This window comes from Athalia rosae, chromosome 5, assembly GCF_917208135.1.
Source record: "Athalia rosae chromosome 5, iyAthRosa1.1, whole genome shotgun sequence".
Classification (NCBI taxonomy): domain Eukaryota; kingdom Metazoa; phylum Arthropoda; class Insecta; order Hymenoptera; family Athaliidae; genus Athalia; species Athalia rosae.
The window spans coordinates 12500129-12522738 of NC_064030.1; the positions used below are offsets into that span (position 1 = coordinate 12500129).

A 22610-nucleotide genomic window follows, 5' to 3' on the forward strand; every position below is an offset into this window, starting at 1 on the left:
GAGGCCCCCTAACAAATAGCTGTGCGGACACTGTAAATTCACAGAATGAAGTTCGAAGTGGAAAACAATGGCAAATATTGGACTCGATGAGTCACTAAGACAACCTCCAATACTGGATTTGGAGGGATCGATCCATATAACTTTTTGAGTACACCTCTAGGTCCCAAAGAGTTGAGAGCCCCGACGTGTTCGTAACAACTTCGAAGAGCCGCGATCTCACATCCCTCGATGGTTCACGTACCATGCGGATTTCTCAGTTTCTGCGGAAGGCTTCGAACCATGTTTCGGGTAATTTGTGTTTCGCATTGGTTTGCCGACGTCTTCGTTGATTTTTACGCACAAGAAGTTGTAGGCCAAGTCCGCACACTTCATCGTGGAACCAACCATGGTCGTTGATATTCACGGCGCGCTGAACCAGAGGTCTTGTCTTGAATTTCGTACTGTGCTCTGTAACGTGGATACCAGTTGTCAAAGACTGCAGTTATGACATCAAAGATCGAGAAAAATCTAAGTGTTGCAACGCACAAACGTCCAAATTCCTTCCCATCTTTGGTCTCACAAGCCCTGAAGTCGGCGACACTAACCTGGTAGCGCTAAGCGTCGGGTCTGGATCGATGAGTGACTGACGACTTGTTCGCAGTTTGTCTGATCATTAGTGTTTTTGGCGATGTACCCCGCAAAAAACTCGACTGCGCATTCGGTGAGCGATGCTTGATTTGCATGTCGTTAGCATGCGCGACGATTCGGTGGGCTTCGGCATCTGTATTCTCATCTACGTCCAGTTCAACATCCATTTCTGAGACGAGTCCATCAACACCGCATGCAAGGCTGAAATCGGTATCTTTCCTCTTTTGGTTAGATACAGCTGTGTTTGCTCCTCGACATTCAACAGCGTATCGTCCTCGTCGTCCAAGAAATTCGCTCGTTCCTTTAAGTTCAGAACGATTTTTCTGAACAATCAGTCGGAACTGCTGCGTCGTCGGTTTCTGTTTTTCCATTTTCCGTGGGAATGCACCATCAAGAACATGTTCTCCAACGGATCCTGATTGAGTCTGACTGCCATCAAGAATTTGACCTCCTCAATTCTCAAGTCTTTCCAGATCAGAAGTATCCCCACAACGGTTTACCTGAGCCGTTGAAGCATAAGGCGATTCTGGGGCCTTTGTTCGTCTATGTTCGCTATTTCGCGGATTCAACAAGTACGGTTTTCAGATGTTCAAGGTGTCGTTTGGAATCCCTGGAAATGCTGCAGTATCCGTAACGGTAGGGGTATCAATGCATTGCATCGCTGCGGCAGTCTGCATAGCCGCAAATACCAGATGGCTTGATACTTGCAATGCGAGACAACAGTTCATTTTCTGAACGAGCTCTGGATTGACGTTTTTCTTGAACAATTGCACCGCTGCTCTGGTCACTTGATTCTTTCCGAAATCCCTCAACATCCGCACGTCCCCCTAAAAAGCTATTCGACCTTCGTCGAATCCGATATCGTGGACCAAGAGCTGAATGCAGAAGTTCTTGAAGAGATAGGGCACATTAACCAGGGCGTATACTTTTGACCACTGCGTGTGAAGTAAGGCTGACCTATAGACGATATCTGCTTGCTAATAACGCTTTGATTATTCGGACCCTGATCGCAAAATATAGCTCGATCATCTAATCCAGTTTCCTCGACCTCGTCCAGAATCTGATCAATGATAACCGACAGTGTCTCGTTAGGAATCGAACTTCCCGTCCAGAAATGCTCGAAAGGCTGCTTTCAATTATGCAGCAAGCCCTGAACTATGAAAACAAAAGCACTTGTGGCTACTCGATTGGAATTTCCCAAGCTACCTAAGTCCTGGAAACCCTCAACCTTTTGGCGTGCTCCGTTGTATTCGTAGCCTTTCTTCATCTCCAATTCATCGAAGAGAAGCACGTATTCACGTTCGTTCGGTTCCATGCAAGTGACTTTTCCTGATAGGCATTCGAAAATCGTGGAACATTTGCCTGGCCAGAGCTTGATACGACCGAACCATAATTTCAAGATAGAAATCGAAGGTAACGCGAATCCGAACCGACCTTGCAGTTTGCTGTAGTGGACGGGCGATGTAGAGTGCATTACCAGCGCCAAATCTATCTCGTACAGGGAGAATCGCGCTTTCGGCTCATAAAAGAGCTGCATACACATAAAGGTGAACTCAAAACCTTTTTTACTCGGCGGTTAGTGAACGAGCGAAGTTTGCAACTGACTCGGTAACACCTGCCAGCATCTTCGTTTGACGTGTCAACGACCTTCTGCATGCTTGTCAAGTCTTTCTCAGCGCAGCATTACTTTGCTTCAATTCGACGATATGTTCGTCTCTAATCGCGATCCGGCGTCTCAATATCTTCTCTGTCCTCCCTACGCTTTGCGATCACTGGCACGTGCAGAAAGTGATTCAGCTCACACCGCTCGCGGTCCGCAAGGTGCAGGGAGAGCTCCACGCCGCAAGCGGCCTCTGAGGAAAAACGCATCTCGGGAGAAATGCTGATTGCATATTCGCACGCGGTCCAATTGCTCGGCAGATGCTTCGGCCAGATCAGCATTGCCGCTGTCAACGGGCCATCCTAACGCTGAGGCGGGATCTTCGCTCGAAGGCAATCGATGATACCGAACCCCCGGGATATTGTCCCTGCTACGCACAGCACAACCCGAATACGCGCAAACGCAACTAGCTACGAAGCTATTATGTCCGGCTATTTAGTAGACGGCAAAGAAGAATAGCAGATTTGGGATCGCTTACCAACCAGTTCAATTTATATTGTTACTCCGGGCGGATAACCGGAGTAGGAATAAATGGGTCAGGGAAATAGATTTGCAATGAGTCTGTTTTATTCGGAAAAAGTGCGTGCGCTTTCTTTGCTAGTTCTGAACAGACTGTTATGTACAATAATAACAGCCAACTAGGCAACGTCAGATTGAACGACGTCAAAGACATCTGACGAAGAGTTTGGGGGTAGCGCCAAGAGGAGGCGGCTGACTGCCCGCGGTCAAACATCATGACGTTGGTCACGACGTCATGACGGCGCGACAGCAGCCCTTCTCGACTTGCACTAACCCACCTACCGAACCATGCGATACGTATACGATGAGATCCCCTAAAGAAATTTCCCCCAGCGTAACACTGCCCTCCCCTTCGGAGAAGAGTCGTCCCGACTCCAAATCCTCCAAGGAGAGACGCAAACCATGTCCGGGCTCCACATGGGTTGGTGTCAAAGAAATTGAGGTTGGCTGGAGGCTGTGGACCCTTTACAAAACGCCATTGCCCCATATCGAGCCGGCATTTGCCTAAAACCTCAGGGAGAACCACAGAAAACCCTGAGGAGTTCGCTCGACACCCTAACCTAGTATTAAAAACTAAATAATTTCGCGGGGAAGCGGATACGAATCTTTCTTCGTGACATCGTTGAGCCTACGATAGTCAACGCAGAATCGCTTAGTTCCATCTTTCTTGGAAACTAAAACGTTCGGGGAGGCCCACGGACTCGAAGAAGGCTCAATCACTCCATTCTTACGCATATCGCTCACTAATCTGAGAACTTCTGCTTGTGAAGCCAGGGGTAGCCTCCGTGCGGCTTGTTTCATCGGGGCGGTTCCTCCAACATCGATTCTGTGTAAGGCCATCGAACAATTCCCGACGTCTTCGGGTCCGCTAGCAAACGCTTCCCGAAAATCTCGAAGATGCTTCGAGAATCTTCGCTTCTGCGGCTCCTCAAGATTCTGCAATGTGCGCTGCACGAGATCCTGAATGTACGGAGGGACTTCAGGGAGCTTGCCCTGGGTTATACTCGTTGATGATGTCCCTCGGTGGTCAACGAGAAGTCTCCGGACACAGAGACCGGTCCCCCGTGGGTCAACAGCAGTAGTCTGCCGGACTCGAGAAACGATCCCACGCGGAAGGGGAGTAAAATCCAGACCGCGAAAGAAGGACGACATCCTCTTCTCTCCTCCGAAAAAGTGCCCAGGTTCCGCAGGTTTTCCGGCACAGCGACTCTTCAAACGACTGGTGAGGAGAAGGATTCTAACGTCTCCTATGATTAAAACATCATCACGCGCAGCCTCAAAAAGTCAATACCGAGGATCCCATCATCTTCAATCTCCGCAGCGAGGACCTTGAAGGTTGTCCGGAAAGATTCTTCTCCGAGGATGATCTCGACGTCGCAGGATCCAAGAACTAGCCTAGTGTCCCCTGAGACCGTCCGAAGGAAAGATAAACAGCTCTATCGTTAAACCGGTGATATGGATGGTGTCTCATACTTTCTTTAATCACAGTCAATGATCCTCGAACGTTTTAGTCGCTACGATTACGTCGTCTAGGTATGCTAAAGCATGTAGGTCCACCTCCGGACTGATCAGCTGATCTAGTGATTGTAGGAAGGTCGCGGGAGCGCCAGTGAGCCCAAATGACATACGCGTGAAATGAAAAAGACCTTTCCCCGGCACAACTAAAGCGGTAATTTCTCGGCTGTCGGGTGTCAGCGGTATTTGGAAATAAGCTCAACTCAGATCTACCGTCGAGATGCAGCGAGCGGAACGCAGTTTATCCAGAACTAGCTGTTGCCCGCGACTTCGTCCGCGTCAACAAACAGAATAAAATAATTTAAAGTACTTCTGCGTAAATTATATTTTTTGTTTTATTTTCTTGTGGCAGAAGATCATACTGATTTTCTCCGCAACCCGATCTTGACAACGCGACATATAATTGGCCGTGTGAAAAGCAGTCTTGACGTAGGTCAATTCCAACGTGTTTAAACGTTTGCCCCTGTGATTTATTAATTGTTACAGCAAAAGATAACTTAACAGGGAATTGAATTCTTTCAAAATTAAAAGGTAAATCATTCGGAATCATCGGAATCCGAGGTATAAGCACTGTTTCACCGACTGCTGGACCAGTTAAAACGATTGCAACGATCACGTTATCACGCAGAAATTTGACTTGAAGTCGGGTTCCGTTACATAAATTTGGTGGTTTAAGGTTTCGGAGTAAAAATATTGGGGCACCTATTTTTAATTTGAGGGAATGTGGGAGAAGGCCACTCGGGTTCAAAGAATTAAGAAACTCTTGTGGGAAATGGACCGCATCTTCTGGATCCATTACATTATCGATAGATGTGTAGGTAACTGTATCTCCTAGAAGTTCAGTTAAAATTTGATTGATTTCTTTTGATAAAGTCAAGCCTCTCAGAAATCATTTTTGCTGCCATATCAACACAATATTGGTTGAATAACCCTTTGAAATAATGAATGCTGTTAAAGTCATTACTTCTAACCATGAGTCTAAAGGAATGAAACTGCATACATGATACAGTTTTAGATCTAGCAGCAGTATTCTGCTGTGGAATATTTATACAGTATCCGTCATTTCCAAAGGGAAACAGTAAAGGATATTGAAGTGGGTCATAAGATCTATGAATTTCAGAAACTCGTTGAAGTCGACCATCTCTCGCATTTAACACAATATCTCGGGGACCTTTGTCTTCATCTATCAAAAAAACAGCTACTTCATCTACTATGGGTGCATTATACCGACCTCGATGCCCGTTATGAGGTTTCACATCAGCATGAATAATAAGTTTCAAATCATCCGTTGGTCTATTTTCGAGATTATGAATATACGTATTATGATCGTGAAGATACGTTTGTAGAGCGTCGATCTGGTCGGTTTGCAAGGTTGGGTTTATATTTGAGCGCAAAGATACCTGATCTGCATGAGAAACAAAATATATTTGTAAAAATTCTGGTTGTGCACCTTCAGCTGGAAGTAAATTACCGATCAAATGATAAACTTGACCCTGGACTTTAAAAGTGGGCATAAAGTTTCCCTCACGAATTTCTTTGGCTCCAAATGAAGTCATCTGAAAAAGTGTATTATATTGTCTTGAGTGATTTAAAAAATGCTTTGAGGATGGATGTGAGCCTGATATCAATTCTTTAAAAACTAATGTTAGTTCCGGTATTTTAGGTATATTTACTTTGCCACCACTACAACATAGTCCAGGAGCTTCAGCTACCCATTTTTTTGCTTGGCATAAATTGCATATCTTATCCATTCTGCCAATATCAGTATCATTTAGCTCAGTATAGTCAAGAGTACAATCATAAGCAAATGCAGAATTCAATGAATTATGTTGCCTGCGGGTTCTATTCCTTGCTGATCGTGCATTTTGCTGAGCTAATCGATGAGAACGGTCAGCACTTGATTCCTGTTCGCGGTTTGCCTTGGGAACGTTCAGCACTTGATTCCCGTTGTCGGTTTGCCGAAGTTCGGAAATTTTGTGAGGCCAACCGCTGCGAACGCTCAACGCTAGTTTCTCTAGCACGGTTTTGTTCATTGATCGCTCGTTGAGTATTCAACCTATGCATAGTTTCATCCGCTGTTTCATTGCTGCGCAAAAGTCGCAGCCGTTTTGCCGTAGCTGTCTGTCGTAAAAGCTGAGTTCTTTTTCTAGGCATTATGTTTACAAAAAAGATAAAAGAAAGAACGAAGAAATTGAAACCGTGTTTCGTAAAGTTTCTTTAAAAGTATTAGGTTTTATTACACGATGAGATATAGCCGAAACAACAAAATAAAAATACTATAAAATGACAATTTATAACGAAAGTAAAGATAAAAGAAAGAACAAAGGAAATTAAAACTTAAGTATTAGGTTATACTACACTATGAGATAGGTATAGCCGAACCAACAATAGAAAACTACCACAAAATAAATATTTAAAACAAACGTGTTAATTACACAACGATATATCGCGAAAACAAAATGAAAAATTAGTAAGATATAGCCGAAACAACAAAATAAAAATACTATAAAATGACAATTCATAACGAAAGTAAAGATAAAAGAAAGAACAAAGGAAATTAAAACTTGAGTATTAGGTTATACTACACTATGAGATAGGTATAGCCGAACCAACAATAGAAAACTACCACAAAATAAATATTTAAAACAAACGTGTTCATTACACAACGATATATCGCGAAAACAAAATGAAAAATCAGTAAGATATAGCCGAAACAACAAAATAAAAATACTATAAAATGAAATTTATAACGAAAGTTAAGATTAAAAAAAGAACAAAGAAAATTAAAACTTGAGTATTAGGTTATACTACAATATGAGATAGGTATAGCCAAAACAACAATAGAAAACTACCACATAATAAATATTTATAACAAACGTGTTAATTACACAACGATATATCGTGTAAGGGTTTCTAACAGGTTTTGGGGGTCAATAATTGAAACTAATCGGAGTCCGTTGGAATAGTCGAATCTAATTTATTTTAATCACACATGGTAACGAGCTGACCGTCCGTCAACGACTCGTCACTCTAATCATATCTATAAGGTGTACTCTGCCGGTACCTATAGTCAGGCTGTATCTTACAGCTTCGGCCTTTCCTGACTTATTGTCCGACCGCGGACAGTATAATTATTCTAATATGTACATGGTAAGGAACACATAATACAAATAAAATATATCAAAATACAAGTTGTATCATTGTCAAAAAAAAAAAAAAAAAGAGAAACAAAAACATTTTCCAAATTCCTTAAAACTATTCTTTTAACCAAGGTCGAATATTTTCCGCTTCCCAAGTACCTTCATACGCACGTTGGGTGATTTGAGAATTCTCCACATCTTTTAACACATATCTGTCATTTCTCAACACTTTAACAATCTCATAAGGGCCTTTTGTCCTAGGAATCAATTTTTTTGAAACACCCGACGAATTCTCAAAGTTTTTAATCATTACATAATCACTTACTCGGTACTTACGTGATTCCTTACAACTTTTATTATGATATTTCTCGTTATAAACTTGGTGTTTTACGATTCTATCTGCCGCCTTCTGCCGAATAGACTCAATATCATTTTTTGTTAGATCATGATTTTCTTCCAGGTAATCGCTCACCTCGTCAACATTTCTCCCTTTTTGATTGACACCAAATAACAAACGACTTGGTGTTTCACCAGTACTCCTATTTACAGTGTTATTGATGGCGTACTCAGCTTCACGAAGGACCTTATACCAGTATCTACCGTTATTATTGTCAACATTTTTTGCAATCATTGGTGCGAGTACTCGGTTTATTATTTCTACCTGTCCATTAGCTTTAGGCGAACCTGATATAAAATCCCTAAAATCAGCGGATGTGAAACTGGAGCCGCGATCAGAAACAACTGCAGTGGGGTGACTGTAATGCGAAAAGTAATCTGTCAAACAATCGATTGTCTCTTTGGATGAGGTAGACTTAACAGCATATAATTTCACAAATTTTGTAAAAGCATCAATAACAACGAGTACATGTTTCTTTATCAACCTTTCTTTATCCATTGGTCCGAGATGATCAATGTGAATGGTTTGAAAAGGGAGATTGCCCTTTGGAATACTATGCAGAAAACCTTGTCGTCTACCACTATTTGGAGAAAATGAAATACACTTTAAGCAATTGTCAATATACATGCTCACTTTGTCCTTCATGTCAGGGAACCAGTAATTTCTTTTAATTGCTTCACAAGTTTTTTCTACACTGAAATGTCCTAGCTCATCGTGATATTTTCTAAAACTCTGGTTTTCCATTCTCTCCGGCACATAAAATAATAGCTCCCCATTGTTCTTTCGATAAATTAAACCGTTTCTCATCTCAAACCACTGATCCTCTGATTTCTCTAGTTTACCTCTAATTTCCGAAATTTTCTGATCTTTATTCTGACAAATCGCTAAATTAAGTTCGAACGGGTTATCCTCAAGGACCAAAATGTTGTTAGTTCGACTGAGAGCATCTACATGCTGCATTCTCGAACCAGATCTATGTTCTGTGTCATAATCATAGTGCATTAGCTCGATTGCCCATTTTTCAACACGCGAACACACTTGTTTCTTATCGAGAGTCATTTTGAGAGCAGCGCAATCAGTGACAATCTTAAAATGAATTCCCTGTACATAGATACGGAAACGTCTCAGTGCGTAAATGATAGCAAGAGTTTCTAATTCAAAACTATGCAAACGACTCTCAAATTCTGTTGTTGCCTTTGAAAAATAAAAAACCGGATGAAATTTCAGATCGACTTTCTTTTGGAGCAACACTGCACCAAACCCACTCGCGCTCGCATCAGTATGAAGCTCAGTTTCATCACATGGACTATAAATACTAAGCACCGGTGCCTCAATCAACTTTTTCTTTCAGTATTTCAAAAGAATTCATTTCATCTTTACCAAATTTAAATTCAACATTCTTGCGAACGAGATTGAAAAGTGGCTTTGCCAATACAGAAAAACCCTCAATGAATTTTCTAAAATACGAAGTCATTCCCAAAAATCTTTGAACACCTTTAACATTTTGAGGCACTGGAAACTCTTTGACCGATGCCACACCAGCAGGATTTGGTCCAATGCCATCCTCAGTTACTATGTACCCCAGAAACTCTATTTTGGTGTACAACAGCTTGCATTTGTCAACACGGAGATTCAACGAATTGTCATTCAATAATTTAAATAACCTTTTTAAAATATTTAGATGTTCTTCAATAGTTTTTGTGGCTACTAATAAATCGTCCATGTAGACCACAACCTCACTCGACCTAATCAGTTCGTTCAAGGCTTCATTAATAAACTGTTGAAAACGTGGAGGACCCACTTGAAGCCCAAACGGCATACGATTGTATTCAAAGACACCAAAAGGTGTGGTGAAAGCAGTGTATTTAATTGATTCTTCGGACATTCTAACATGGAAAAAACCATTCTTTAAATCAAAGGAACTAAAAAACTTCTTATCACGTAGCAAATCAATCTGATCCTCAATCAACGGGAGAGGATAATTATTCTTAGCAATCATCTTATTTAAATGTCTGTAATCAACACACAACCTTGACTCCCCATTTTTTTTTTTAACAACGATAATGGGTGAAACTCTTTTCTTTCTCATTAAAAGACAATCGTCTCGGACTAGAACTGAATGGTTTTGGATTTTCAATATTTAAATGTAGTTCCACATCGACCTTAGGTTTATCAGTTCTTACTGCCTTGACATATTCTTTATCAAACAATTCTTTCAACGTTGTCTTGACCTCTGCTGGTAAATCCGGATTAATATTCAGCAATTCGCAAACGTTTTCCGCGTCATGAATATCAACATTCATAATATCATCGACCGCAAGCTTGAACGGATTCACCAAAATCAAACCGAATTCCCTTAACGCGTCTCGACCCAAAACAACTGGCACTCTCATCGTCAAGTCAGGAACGACTAATACAACTAACCCGCTTCTTATTTCATCATCCATAGTAATTTTCAGCTTAATCAAACCATTAACAACTAGTTGCGACTGATTAATTCCCGAAAATCGTTTAAAATAATTAGACGCGTCTTCCATCACCTCAGTTGGAATGAGGCTCTGTTTGATGAAACTAACTTTGCTACCTGTATCTAGTAACGTTAACAATTCAAACGTGCTTTGAGTACCATTGTTATTTAATTCATATTTAATATTCTTTAGAAATGTTTTTTCATCTTTCTGCGTTCCACTGACTACTCCCACCTGATATTCATAGTCATCCGTTCCATGCTCAAGCTCATATACTACTTCATTCACATCATCTCCAGAAACAATTGTCACCTGAGCCTTCGCCGACTTTGTTGGACAATCTTTCACCTGATGGTCCATGCTTCCGCAGTCATAACAAGAACCTTTTTCTCGTTTAGGTCTTTTACAATCGCTTGACCAATGTCCAACACCATAACAGTTGTACCACCTTAATAGTTTGTTATCATCAATTTTCTTATCTCTATCTTCCGGTTTGACAGGAATAGCGCGTACCATAGCGTTTGACTTCACACCGTATCGAACCGTGCCACGCGATTCACTTGTTGTTTTCACTTGTGACTTATTAACGTCTCTCAATTTAATCTTTTCGAACACTCTAATCATGTCCTCTTTGTTTTGAAATTCCTTCATACGTGCCAGATCCTGTAATTGGGGGTTTGGTATACCGTCAACAATATAATCGATAATTTCATCCTCGTCTATCGGTACCTCCTTCGCCAGTAAGACCTTGGAATGAAAATAATCAGCGAATGTTTCTATCGATTTCCATTCCCGGCACTCAAATTTCTTACGAAGGGCAACTCGTGTTGGGCGGTGGTCATACATGCGTTTCAATCCTTCTAGAATTTGATTTAAACTCATGTTTATTGTTGTTTCAGTTTGGAACCAGTCCTTGGCTTTCCCTTTCAACTCATTGCTAAGGAGTAATTTTGCACGATCATCGTCTAGCTGATATGTTATACACAATAGTCTCAATTGCTGTTCCCAATGCTGAAACGTTCCGCTGGTACCATCGAAATGTCCGATTAATTCTAACATTGCATTAATATTTTCTTTCCGATGATTGTTTTGATTTTGAACAGGTACATCTTGTTGGCGAACCAACTGATTTTCACGCTGAGCTAGCTCCAGTTCCCGTCTCAACAATTCGTTCTCCCTTTGTAACAGTTCCATTTCAAAATTTCGGAAACGAAACAAGGGATCTTCATTTTCTAAATCGCCCCCTTGAGCTCCCTCAATCCTAAGATTCCCACTAACTTCCTTAATCTCATCACTGGCACATATGCTAACCCAAGCTCGAGTCACATCAATTGCATCAAGTCTCGCGATTAATTCCGCCTTCGATCCATTTGTGGGCAATGCACGTTTCCTCAATTCTGCCTTCAATTTTTGCACCGTTAACGTGTTTGGATCCATTTTCACTAATTGATAGTTTCAACCGAATAGTCTCAAACCACCTTCTAATAATCACTATAATGTTCCATTTCGTTCATTAATTTATTCTTATCCCACTTCTGAAATATTGTAAGGGTTTCTAACAGGTTTTGGGGGTCAATAATTGAAACTAATCGGAGTCCGTTAGAATAGTCGAATCTAATTTATTTTAATCACACATGGTAACGAGCTGACCGTCCGTCAACGACTCGTCACTCTAATCATATCTATAAGGTGTACTCTGCCGGTACCTATAGTCAGGCTGTATCTTACAATCGCGAAAACGAAATGAAAATTTAGTACGCTGCATTCAACCGTTCCGTAGGAAGCCGACCACGCGTCTGAGCCGCGCGGCATGGTACCTCGTAGACGCAGGCGTGGGCGGTGATGCCTCCCCCCTCGCCCGCCGCCGCCGCCCCCGCTCGCCGGTCGAAGTGTCTTGGACATCATACGCGAGTGTCAATTTTATTGCAGTTATTTTAAAATTTAAAATTATTGTAGTAACTTCTAAATTGTTTGTTGGTATTAAGTTATGTCAAGGTACAATTTATTTCACAATTAAATATTAATATACAGGTTATAATGAGTCAATAGTATAGATTAGATAGTGCTTGTCATGTTGAATAACTTTTCCTGAGACGGTATTTTCATATCTCTCAAAGTTTAGCTAGGCTGCTAAGGGTTCTGCATCAGGCAGTCTAGACCTTCAATTTTTTTATTTTATATCATTTCCACGGCATTTTATTCTTTCATACATATTTTTTGGATAACTTGAACCGTTTACGCAGCGCACGCAACGGAAGTCTCCAAAGTTGAATAATTTTCCCCGTTTTTTCCACATTTTCCTCTTATTCTTCGTCCCTATTGGTCGCACTGTGATGATATATAGCCTGAAGCCTTCCTCGATAAATGGACTATCCAACACAAAAAGAATTTTTTAATTCGACCCAGTAGTTCCGGAGATTAGCGCGTTCAAACAAACAAACAAACAAACAAACAAACAAACTCTTCAGCTTTATAATATTGGTATAGATACTATCCATACGGGGTGGAGGGTAAGCGTCGCGTTTCGATACGTTGTTAACCTGGTGGAAATCGATGCACATGCGGTTTTTGCCATTGGGTTTCTTTACCACGACTATGGGACCAGCCCACTCGCTGTGCGAAGGCTGAATGATACCGTCTTTCAGCATTTTCTCCACCTCGTCATCAATAGCTTTTTGAATTTTTGGCGACACGCGGTAACTTCGTTGGCGAATTGCGGGATGGTTTACCAACGTCAATCCGGTAAGACGTTAACGTAGTTGTCCCTAAATGTTCGGTTGAGGGCGGTGATTCGGCCTGCAAGAATTTTCCTAACGTTTTGAGTTGTGCGTCGGTCAGCGTTACGATGCCGTTACTAATTACCGCGGTAGAATAAGCGTTACGAGATAAAAAGCGGACCTTTTTGGCGGGATTGTCTTTGAAGGGCCAAGTGTAGGTAGCAAAATCAACTACCATACCAAAGTCACGGATGAAGTCTAATCCAATAATGCAGGTAAAACACAAAGTAGGTAACGTGCGGGCGGTGATTTCTCAATGGACGTTTTGTAGTTTGATTGGCACGCGCACCTCGCTCATAAGCTTGGTAGCTTGGCCCGTGGCTATTAGAATCGTACGTGTTTTGGTGTTAAACGTAGGAATACCTAAGAACTCGATTAGTGTGACCATAGATATATTGAACTAGATCAGACAAGATGCTGGCAAATTGTAGTGTCGCGAGATGAATGTAGTTGGCGCGCTCGGCGAAAATCTCATTTTTGAGGATTTTGCTTCAGGACGCTATGTGACTCACAGAATGACCTGATACCCTATGAGTCACGCAATTTCGCAAATTATTTGCTAGACCGATCGATCTAATAATTCAACGTAACTGTTCAACTTGACCGACAGATATGTGACCGCGCGCAATCAGCCATGTTTTACACGGTATCCATGAATTTTCAACGTTAGATACAGGCTATGATACAAGTAACCTGTAAAACCTGAAGATTCTTTTGAAAAATGTGTGGAACAAAAGTTGCAGAATCATGAAAGGAAAATTAAATAACACATGATGATACCATAGATAAGTGACTCTTAGAAATCACAGTATCTACTGGATATTTGTGGTATGTTCATCGTTTTTAACATAGAATGCAATAGAAGATTGAGAAAAGAAACCGAAAAAATTTCAATTTTGCACGATTTTGTAAATTGTGTTAAAATCTTGAGTGACCCCAGAAAATTATTCGTTTGAGCTGATCTTCGGAGGAGGCTCTCAAAACATGTGTGATACATTTTCATAGGAGACGCAGGAAAAAAAATATCCGTTTTGTTGAGAGGCAACCCTAATCCATATATGATAGGCTTATCGATTCGTAATTGAAAAAAAAAATGTCTGAAAATTTCAGCCTTTGAACTCAAAAATAAGATATAACTTGGAGAAGCACATTTTCCAGTATCAATTTCATCACAGATATGTTAATGATCTGAGTTTTCTCTTTTCTAAAACGTTGTACTCGAATAATGTAAAAGAGTTTACTAGACCCCAAGTATAATAATGAAGAAAACATGTTGCAATCAATATATCTATACTGCAATACTTCTCGAACTCATAATAACACCGTACCCCAAAATTCTATCAAATTCCATACAAATTGAAAATATACATCTGCCTCCTTTCGAAGATACCTCATATTTCGAAGGTGTACAGCTTATTGTTAGTAGTAACATAGATATATTGAACATACCTATGGTAGCATAGATATATTGAACACATCTATGACGGTAGTGGAACATAATACACGCCCCATAAGAAGGTTCTGTTCAGTATACATATGTTTCTACATAGATAATATATCTATGGTTTTACGTTCGGGCAAAGTTTCTACCTCTATCATTCAATAGGTGATACAAATGAGTGCCCCTGCGAGAGACAAATCTGTGAACTATCAAGAGTAAACCCTCTTATCAATCGAAATCACCGCACTACATCCGTGACCTTACTGACAGTTGCTCAATGAAATCGGTGACCAAAATTACAAGTTTTTCCCTCTCAATTATGTACTCGAGGACCTAACAATAAGACAATCTTTCGAACGTGCGAATTTACAATTCGCAACGGAATTTCGAATGGCTTGAACTACTAATGTTCACTACTATTCACTACAAGACAATGATTGGAATTCATAATTCAGACACCAGATGCATCTGAACTGCTATCGCACTATCATCATAGTGGAAGGAAAAAAATGAATACGAGCATTATATTCTAGAAGATATTTATTTTTTTTTAGGGGCAGCGGCGCCGTCCCGCGTTTTACCCATATAACCATCTGTAGTAATAATGGTAGATGACGGGTTCCCAGCCGCCCCCTCGGCGGCGGTTATTCCGCCTCCTTGCTGGCTTTTTGGGCTGCGCCCGTGCTGGCTGGGCCTCCGCCCCGGCCCCCGTCGCCGCGTTGTCCGCAGCGGGCTGCAGTGGCTGCTGCTGCCGCTGCAGTTCTGCCACCGCAGCCCTCAGCGCCACCAACTCCTGCATAACGTTCGCTGTGCTGATCCGTGAATGATGATGATTATAACTACAATTTGATGTAGAGATAGCACCAAAATCAGACACTTTCATTCGTACTGTATCTTTCCAATTTTAATAGTTCTATAGACTTGAACTAGTTTTTCTAATGGAATGCTTGTTGTGATATATGAGATATGTGAAATATGGGTCAGGACTCTTCGTACCACATTTAGTTTGTTTATACGCTTGGTCATGTATACCGTAAGAATCTCAGGAAAGTAAACAACATAGGGAACGCATGAGCGCGAGAGAGAGCTTATGGAAGTTCCGTGAGTGCGAGACAGACAAATTGCCTGCCCCTCCGTTGCCTTTGAGTCCCCACTCCGCCAAATTGTAAACAGACCATCGCTAGAGCTGTTATCTAAGTAAGCGCGTTCGGGTTGAGAGTGTTTTTCTCTCACAATTGATAAAACAAAAACCATTAGCATAAATATGATTGACTTTGTTCCTTTAAATATTGAAAAATTTTCAAAAAAGTTCCCAATTCAAAATGAAGGTTTTCTCATGAAAATATAATTTATTTTTTGTTGATGTAAATGTATTCAAATCTTCAATGATTCTAATTACAAATAATAATTCTTATTATTCTTGATATCACAGACTTTTTTCATTGATTTTCTTCAAACAGGCTATCCGATCAGCTGTTCAGAATGTCTTTCCGTAGCCGCAGAGCAGAAGCCAAGACGATCATAAAATGCATGAATCGCATTCCTTTTTGTCTCTTGCGGGATGCTTGCACTAATTTCATCAATTCGATGTTGCATCGAATCTAAATTGTATACGGTTTGACCGTCATACAAATTATTTTTTAAGTATGGCCAATAAAAATAATCGAGCGGCGTCATGTCCGGCGATCGGGAAGGCCACGGAACAGTCGGGCTACGTAATCCGATCCATTTATCGGGGAATTCTTGATTTAAATAATCCCGAATTCTATTGGGGTTATGGGGTGGAGCTCCGTCTTGTTGCAACCACGCTCGGATCTGAAAATGCCATGGCAAATTGATAGAAACAACTCCGTTTAATTTAAATGGAACGAGTATGTAATTGTTAATATCAAGATTCGAATTTGTCTGACTTTTTAATTAATAATAACACGTTGTCAACTATTTGGGCAGATTTCTAATATGTATACCAATCTTCATGAAAACATTTTGAATTATATGAGAATTCCGATATCGATTGATGAAGTTTTAGATCAACCAATAAATTTCGGTACCATTAAATTTTTTTAAAATATAAAAGTACTGCTATTTGTGCACATATTTCGAAGTGAAAATGTGCATCTGAAATTCATTCATTTTGCAAATAATAGATAAAAGAAGACGATTTCTAAAAATCTATTACTACTTAATGAGCCGAATACGTTTACTATCTTATTTATAATTCACCGAGAGAGATAACGCGTCCGTAACATGATAAATGAATAGCACTTACCCCCGTATCTTCTTCAATACGATGAATAGCCGGTACTACAAACTCTTGCAGGAGTTGCGAATATCTATCTCCATTGATATTTTCCGCAATAAAAATAGGCCCGATGATGTGGGTGCCAAGCATACCAGCCCAAACGTTTACGGATTGCTGATATTGCCGATTGATATCGAACACTTCGATTGGCTTTTCTGTTGACCGATATCTGAATTGTTGACGGTTTGGCCCGTGAGAAATTTGAAATTTACATTCATCAGAGAAACAAATTTTTTCGATCAGTTGATCGTCACCATTGATGAGCTCTACCATATTTTCGCTGAAATTCATACGCCTGTGCCTATCATCATTTGCCTCCACTCAAGCCTGATGCCTTTGCGCTTTGTATGGAAAATATCCCCAATCTTTCCATATCCTCGATACAGTGGACTTGCTGCATCCTACTTGCAGCGCAACCGTCCGTTCGTTCTCGTAATGCTAATTCAATTGTTCTTTTATTTTTATAATCATTTAGGCGCCATTTTGTAACACAAAATGTACGACTCAACAAACGACAGTCAGTTCAGTTTTAACAATATTATGCTTTAATGCAATTAGGTGTCAGAGCTTCCAAATACAAAATTCACAAAATATGGCTCTTTGGCCCAAAAGACTCAATACAATGCAAACTCTATGCTACGGCACGACTCAGAGGCAGTCGGGACGATATGATAGAAAAAAAGGGCAAGAAAATATAATCCCTCCAAAAGGCACCTACGGTGCAAAAAAGTTCGCCAAGTACATTAAATGTTAAAGGAATAACTACTACTCAAATATCTACAATGACAAAAAAGGAAAAATTCATTAATAATTCGAAAAAAAGGATCCAAATCAATTATTGTGCCGAGTACATGTAACTTTGCATCATGCACAGAAGTACTAGAGAAGACTGGAATGAACATACAACGAACAATAATACCAAGTGTAAAAATATAGAATTAGAGAATGAATCAATTAAAATCAATTCGAAGAATAAAAAAAAAAAAAAACTGAATTAAATTAAATTAAATTAAAAACAAGAAAATAAAAACTTGGAGTACGTGGTTCTTGGCGAGCTAATGTTATATTGCCATACTAGAATTCCGAATTTTTTCTCTCAGAAAAAGCTCGCCAAGTCCCACTGCCTCCAAGTTTTTATTTTTTTATTTTTTTATTTTTGATCTAATTTAATTTAATTCAGTTTTTTTTTTTTTATTCTTTGAATTGATTTTAATTGATTCATTCTCTAATTCTATATTTTTACACTTGGTATTATTGTTCGTTGTATGTTCATTCCAGTCTTCTCTAGTACTTCTGTGCATGATGCAAAGTTTCATGTACTTGGCACAATAATTGATTTGGGTCCTTTTTTTCGAATTATTAATGAATTTTTCCTTTTCTGTCATTAAAGATGTGTGAGTAGTAGTTATTTTTTAACATTTAATGTACTTGGCGAACTTTTTTGCACCGTAGGTGCCTTTTGGGGGGATTTGATAACTTTTCGTATGTTGTTGAAGAATATTGTAGTATTGATTATGGTTACATTTGTATACTATTGTTGTCAGATATTTGATGGGTTGAAAAAAATTTAGTTACCATCACGATTAAGCTTAGCAGATATCAAGAGATTTGGTATAGTACTATGCCTTTGCAATTCAACGATTAATTACTTCGCAGGTCGGTTTCCTATGCTTCGGAGAATGTGTCCTATTTGAATAAGAAGGCTCGGTAGCTGCTAAATTGCGATTTGGAGTCCACGGTTTTTCAGTTCACTAGACATATTTGTGCAATTTTATCACAAGTCGCCAGGTGCAATATCCTTAGATCATTAGTTTGACGAAATGGATCTTGGGTTCGAAGCTGTAGCTTATCAGTGTTCAACAACATACCAGGAGAGAGATCGGTTCCTTTCAGGTAACATGGAAGCAAGGGTCGAATTGTTTGGCATCGGTTTGCTTGGTTTGTGATATCGAAACAGAAAATGATACTTCTTCCATTATCGATATGCTTGTGGGTGAAAGAAGAGTGTTAGTTATGATGAATCGGTACAGTAGGTATGAAATAAAAAGAAAGATAATAGTTAACTTATGAACAACTGCTAGGCAGATGGCCAGGTTTCAGTTTGGCTGTAGCTTTCACCGATAAATAGGATCAGAGAGGAGCTCTTGGTTCATATTATGCCAGGAAGAAAACTGAATTCTTGCAGGAAACATAAAAGGACATGCTGAGCACTTCAACTGCAGTTTATTGAATAAATGATGACAGAAGATTTGTTACAAAACAGCCTGATCACGTTCAAGCTTCTGGTACACCTTTGGTTGATGGTTACATGGTTGGCACGCAGTTATAGTATTTCTGCCCGTCGATACTCCTTCTTGCTCGATAACAGATACCACTAATCGCAGCAGATGAACCAAAGGTCTCACGTATTGATCTAAATGACAGATAATGAAGTATGCATGACATATTTGAGAAACATAATTATAGCTATATTAATGTACTCTGTACAAGAACTCACCGAGAGAGACTTGTAAACTCATTGGTAGCGTTGGAGTAGGATCTAGAGTAGGACGCAGGATCTTTGAACCAAAGGATCTTGTAGTAACTGCAAGGAAGATGATACTCCAAACTCATCTTTGCTGAAACTTTCTTCCGTCGACTCAATCGGTGACCGCTCGAAATAACAATAAGCACCAGTCATTGCACCAATAGATAACACATCATTCCTGAAAAATAATAGTATAATATGAAAATCATAATCTTTATAATACCTAACTTACAGGATAATAAAATGTGCTAAAATATACTTACATGATAACAGCAGATACGCATCCGCTATTTTTACACACCTTCTTCTCTTTCTCGTCTCTACGGCCGAACTTGTTCTATTTTCTTTCCTATTGGAGTGCATTCTCCAAACACGAATGCTTATCATTTTTAGCCGTACGGCATCTGATAGTAAACACTGCATTCCGAATTTTTCTAAAATCCAACTGCTGCGATAATATCGGAATGTTGACGCAGTGGTGCTACCGCGACAAATGAAGGCCGAGTTGTACTTTGGATTGACATTTCTCAGTCCACCACTAAAATTTTACGTGCGTGAGCTTCGCTGGCCCGCATCCACGAGTCCTCTCTGTATATGGCACGAAGCGCAGTGTTCTCCGATTATTATTTTGCCCTAATGTATCTTTAGTTCGAAGCTGAAAGTTGTAAGAGGCGGTCCATTATCAATGTTGTTAAAACTTTTATTTCCTAGGTCGATCTAGGGCGCCCTGCGTGTCTGTAAGGAATATAATAAGAATATCTGATTCATTTCAAGTATTGCACTTAGTTCCGCCGGATATATTTTTGTAACTATAAACCCTGCATGCAGCCCTCCTCCTTTCTCATCCGGGCTTGGGACCGCCAATGGCGGAGTTACTGACATGCAGGGCTTATAAACGCGATTGCATTGCGTCTGTTTAGTTCGCTTGTTGTAGTTATCTTCATATTCTTACAATATTTCTGGCACTGCCTTTAGATTTGCCGCAAGAAGAATATGTATGCGTCCTTAGCATTTCTTGGCCAGGGTTGTTTTCTGATGTTCGCGTCATTAGCGTTCACCCAGGCAGACGTCCCTTCTCGAAGCATGCTTGTATAATGCCCTTCGGTTATGTTGCGGCCATGGTGGAATATCGCACTATTAACCTTGTAAACTTTAGTGCAGATCATGATTTTCTCTGTAGGTACTGCTTTTCTACCGTAACCATTCATTTTCGTGACTTTTCCATTCTCTACTGAAAATAGCATTAGCTGAATAATTAAACACCTGTTTGCTGATGATATGTCAGTTTTTACGCTCATTTCTTTCGATTTACAAGTACCGCACGATCCTTCGACCGTTTTCCAGTGCGAAAGATTATCATTGATTAGGTCAGATAAGCTCGGTGGTTTTTTGCAAGATTTGGGCAGCGCCAGTAACAGTATGTTACTCCGTTCGATTGAGGTATTAGTGTAACCGCAATCTTTGCAGTGCAGTTTTATCGTGAGCTGGTGCTCAACTATTATGCTGAGATTATCGCAGTGAGAAATTAAACCTGCTAAAAATTCTGAAGCATCTTGTTGCTCATTTGCAGTAAAGTGTTCACCCGCAAGTGCCCTGACAGGAAATACATTTACCGGGGCTTCTGATCTAGCATAACAATCGATCAACATTTAAAAAATATCGTCTGTTTGGTTTTGACGTGATAAATGGTCCCTGAATGTTCTACAGTGAAATATACACTGAATCGTTGCGTTAGCGTAGCAAGAAACGTGATCGACGTTTCGTAAGCCTTTTATTTGCCACAATTTAGCTGCAGTTTTTTCTTCAGCTGGTACCTGACATGTGACAACATCTTTTGCAATCGACCATCTGCAGTCAGCTACTTTCTGTGCTCTTACTGACGTAAGAGGCATCGGTATGAGATCTGGACGATACTCTTTTCTCAATCTATTTTATTCTAAAATGGCTACCCCATTCGCTAACACAGAGTATGGATCGTAATTGATCAAATGCAGACCTTCTAATGAAGTTACTCGTGAAAGAGCAACGTACACTTGTCCACAAGCAAATACGGAATTACCTGCATCGATTACGGCATTCTTTAGACTCAGGCCCTGACTTTTATGAATTGTAATACCGTAACTGAGGCAAATAGGAAATTGTCTTCGGATAACAAAGGCGCCTCCCATTACCTCAAATTTCACATCAACGCGCTCCAAAATATGTACGACGCCTGTAGCTAAGACAATTTGCACTGTTTCTACGTCGCCGGTATCAGCAGCTCGGGATATTGCCGTTATTGTACCAATAGTGCCGTTGACGAGGCCTAACGTAACATCAATGTTCCGTCTAATCATTATCTTCGAACCAATTTTCACAATAATCATTTTTGCAAGACCTGCAGTTCGAGAACTGTCTTCGTCATCCGTGTTCAACATTTTCTGAACTTTTTTTTTTATGTACGGTGGACAATCAACCGTATCATAAGCCAATAAGTGTATCTCGTCAGTCTGAATTGCGCTCAACATAGCTTCATTGAGAACATCACACATGCGACACGTGGGAAGTAAACAGACTGTGTCGATAGGTAAATGATTTATATAGTTGCAAAGTTCTCGTATTCTGTCTCTGAACTCGGTTGCTTTGAATATGATTTTCCTCGATGACAACATTTTCGTGTCCATATCAGTAACGATCCCAAGGCGTATTCGTGAGAGTATCTCGCGATAAGTTCGATCATTCTTTTGCCTCATATTGATCGTCAGTTCGTCGTATGTAAATAAATTACACCACAGATCCACACTGCCCATTGCACCTATGAGTTTTTCGACATCGGTGTTCGATAATTTTGTGAACGAGGGTCCCTCGTGAACTGGTGGAAGTTGTAGCAAATCGCCGAAAAGAAGAATATGCTTATTACCGAACCAACCATCTTCACAGTCTGCGGTATTGAAGATTTCGACTAATCGAAGATGTATGTACATAAACGTTACGTTCGAGATCATCGAAACTTCGTCTATCACTATCAGGGCAACGTTTTTCAGTTGGTCCCGTATGGTTTTGAGGACCGCGTCTGACAACGGTTTGTATTTTGGAGTGCGGCCGTGTTCAACTGGCAATTGAAAAAGCCTATGAACAGTCAAGCCGTCAACATTGAATGCTGCTATTCTGGTTGGGGCGGTTATTGCAGTATCTTTACTAGCATGCTGCTTAATCCAGCATTTGATAGTTTTAATGAGGAAGCTCTTACCAGTTCCT

The 22610-nt window shown here is 40.2% G+C and overlaps 1 protein-coding gene across 2 annotated transcripts; it reads right to left on the reverse strand.

Moving 5' to 3' along the window:
- Positions 1–19050: 19050 nt before the first annotated feature.
- On the reverse strand, positions 19051–21741 carry LOC125501164. 2 transcript variants are annotated; one of them, XR_007278695.1, is made up of 4 exons: positions 20326–21741; positions 19637–20108; positions 19344–19551; positions 19051–19259 (listed from the first exon to the last, which is right to left on the reverse strand). XR_007278695.1 is itself a non-coding variant. In XM_048656344.1 (3 exons), exon 1 carries the CDS (start codon positions 21020–21022, stop codon positions 20345–20347), a length of 678 nt encoding a protein of 225 aa, XP_048512301.1. In that variant the 5' UTR covers positions 21023–21741; the 3' UTR covers positions 19051–19259; positions 19344–19551; positions 19637–20344. The 2 variants fall into 2 exon arrangements, 1 of the variants encoding a protein (XP_048512301.1); XM_048656344.1 differs by having other exon boundaries at positions 19637–21741.
- Positions 21742–22610: the final 869 nt, after the last annotated feature.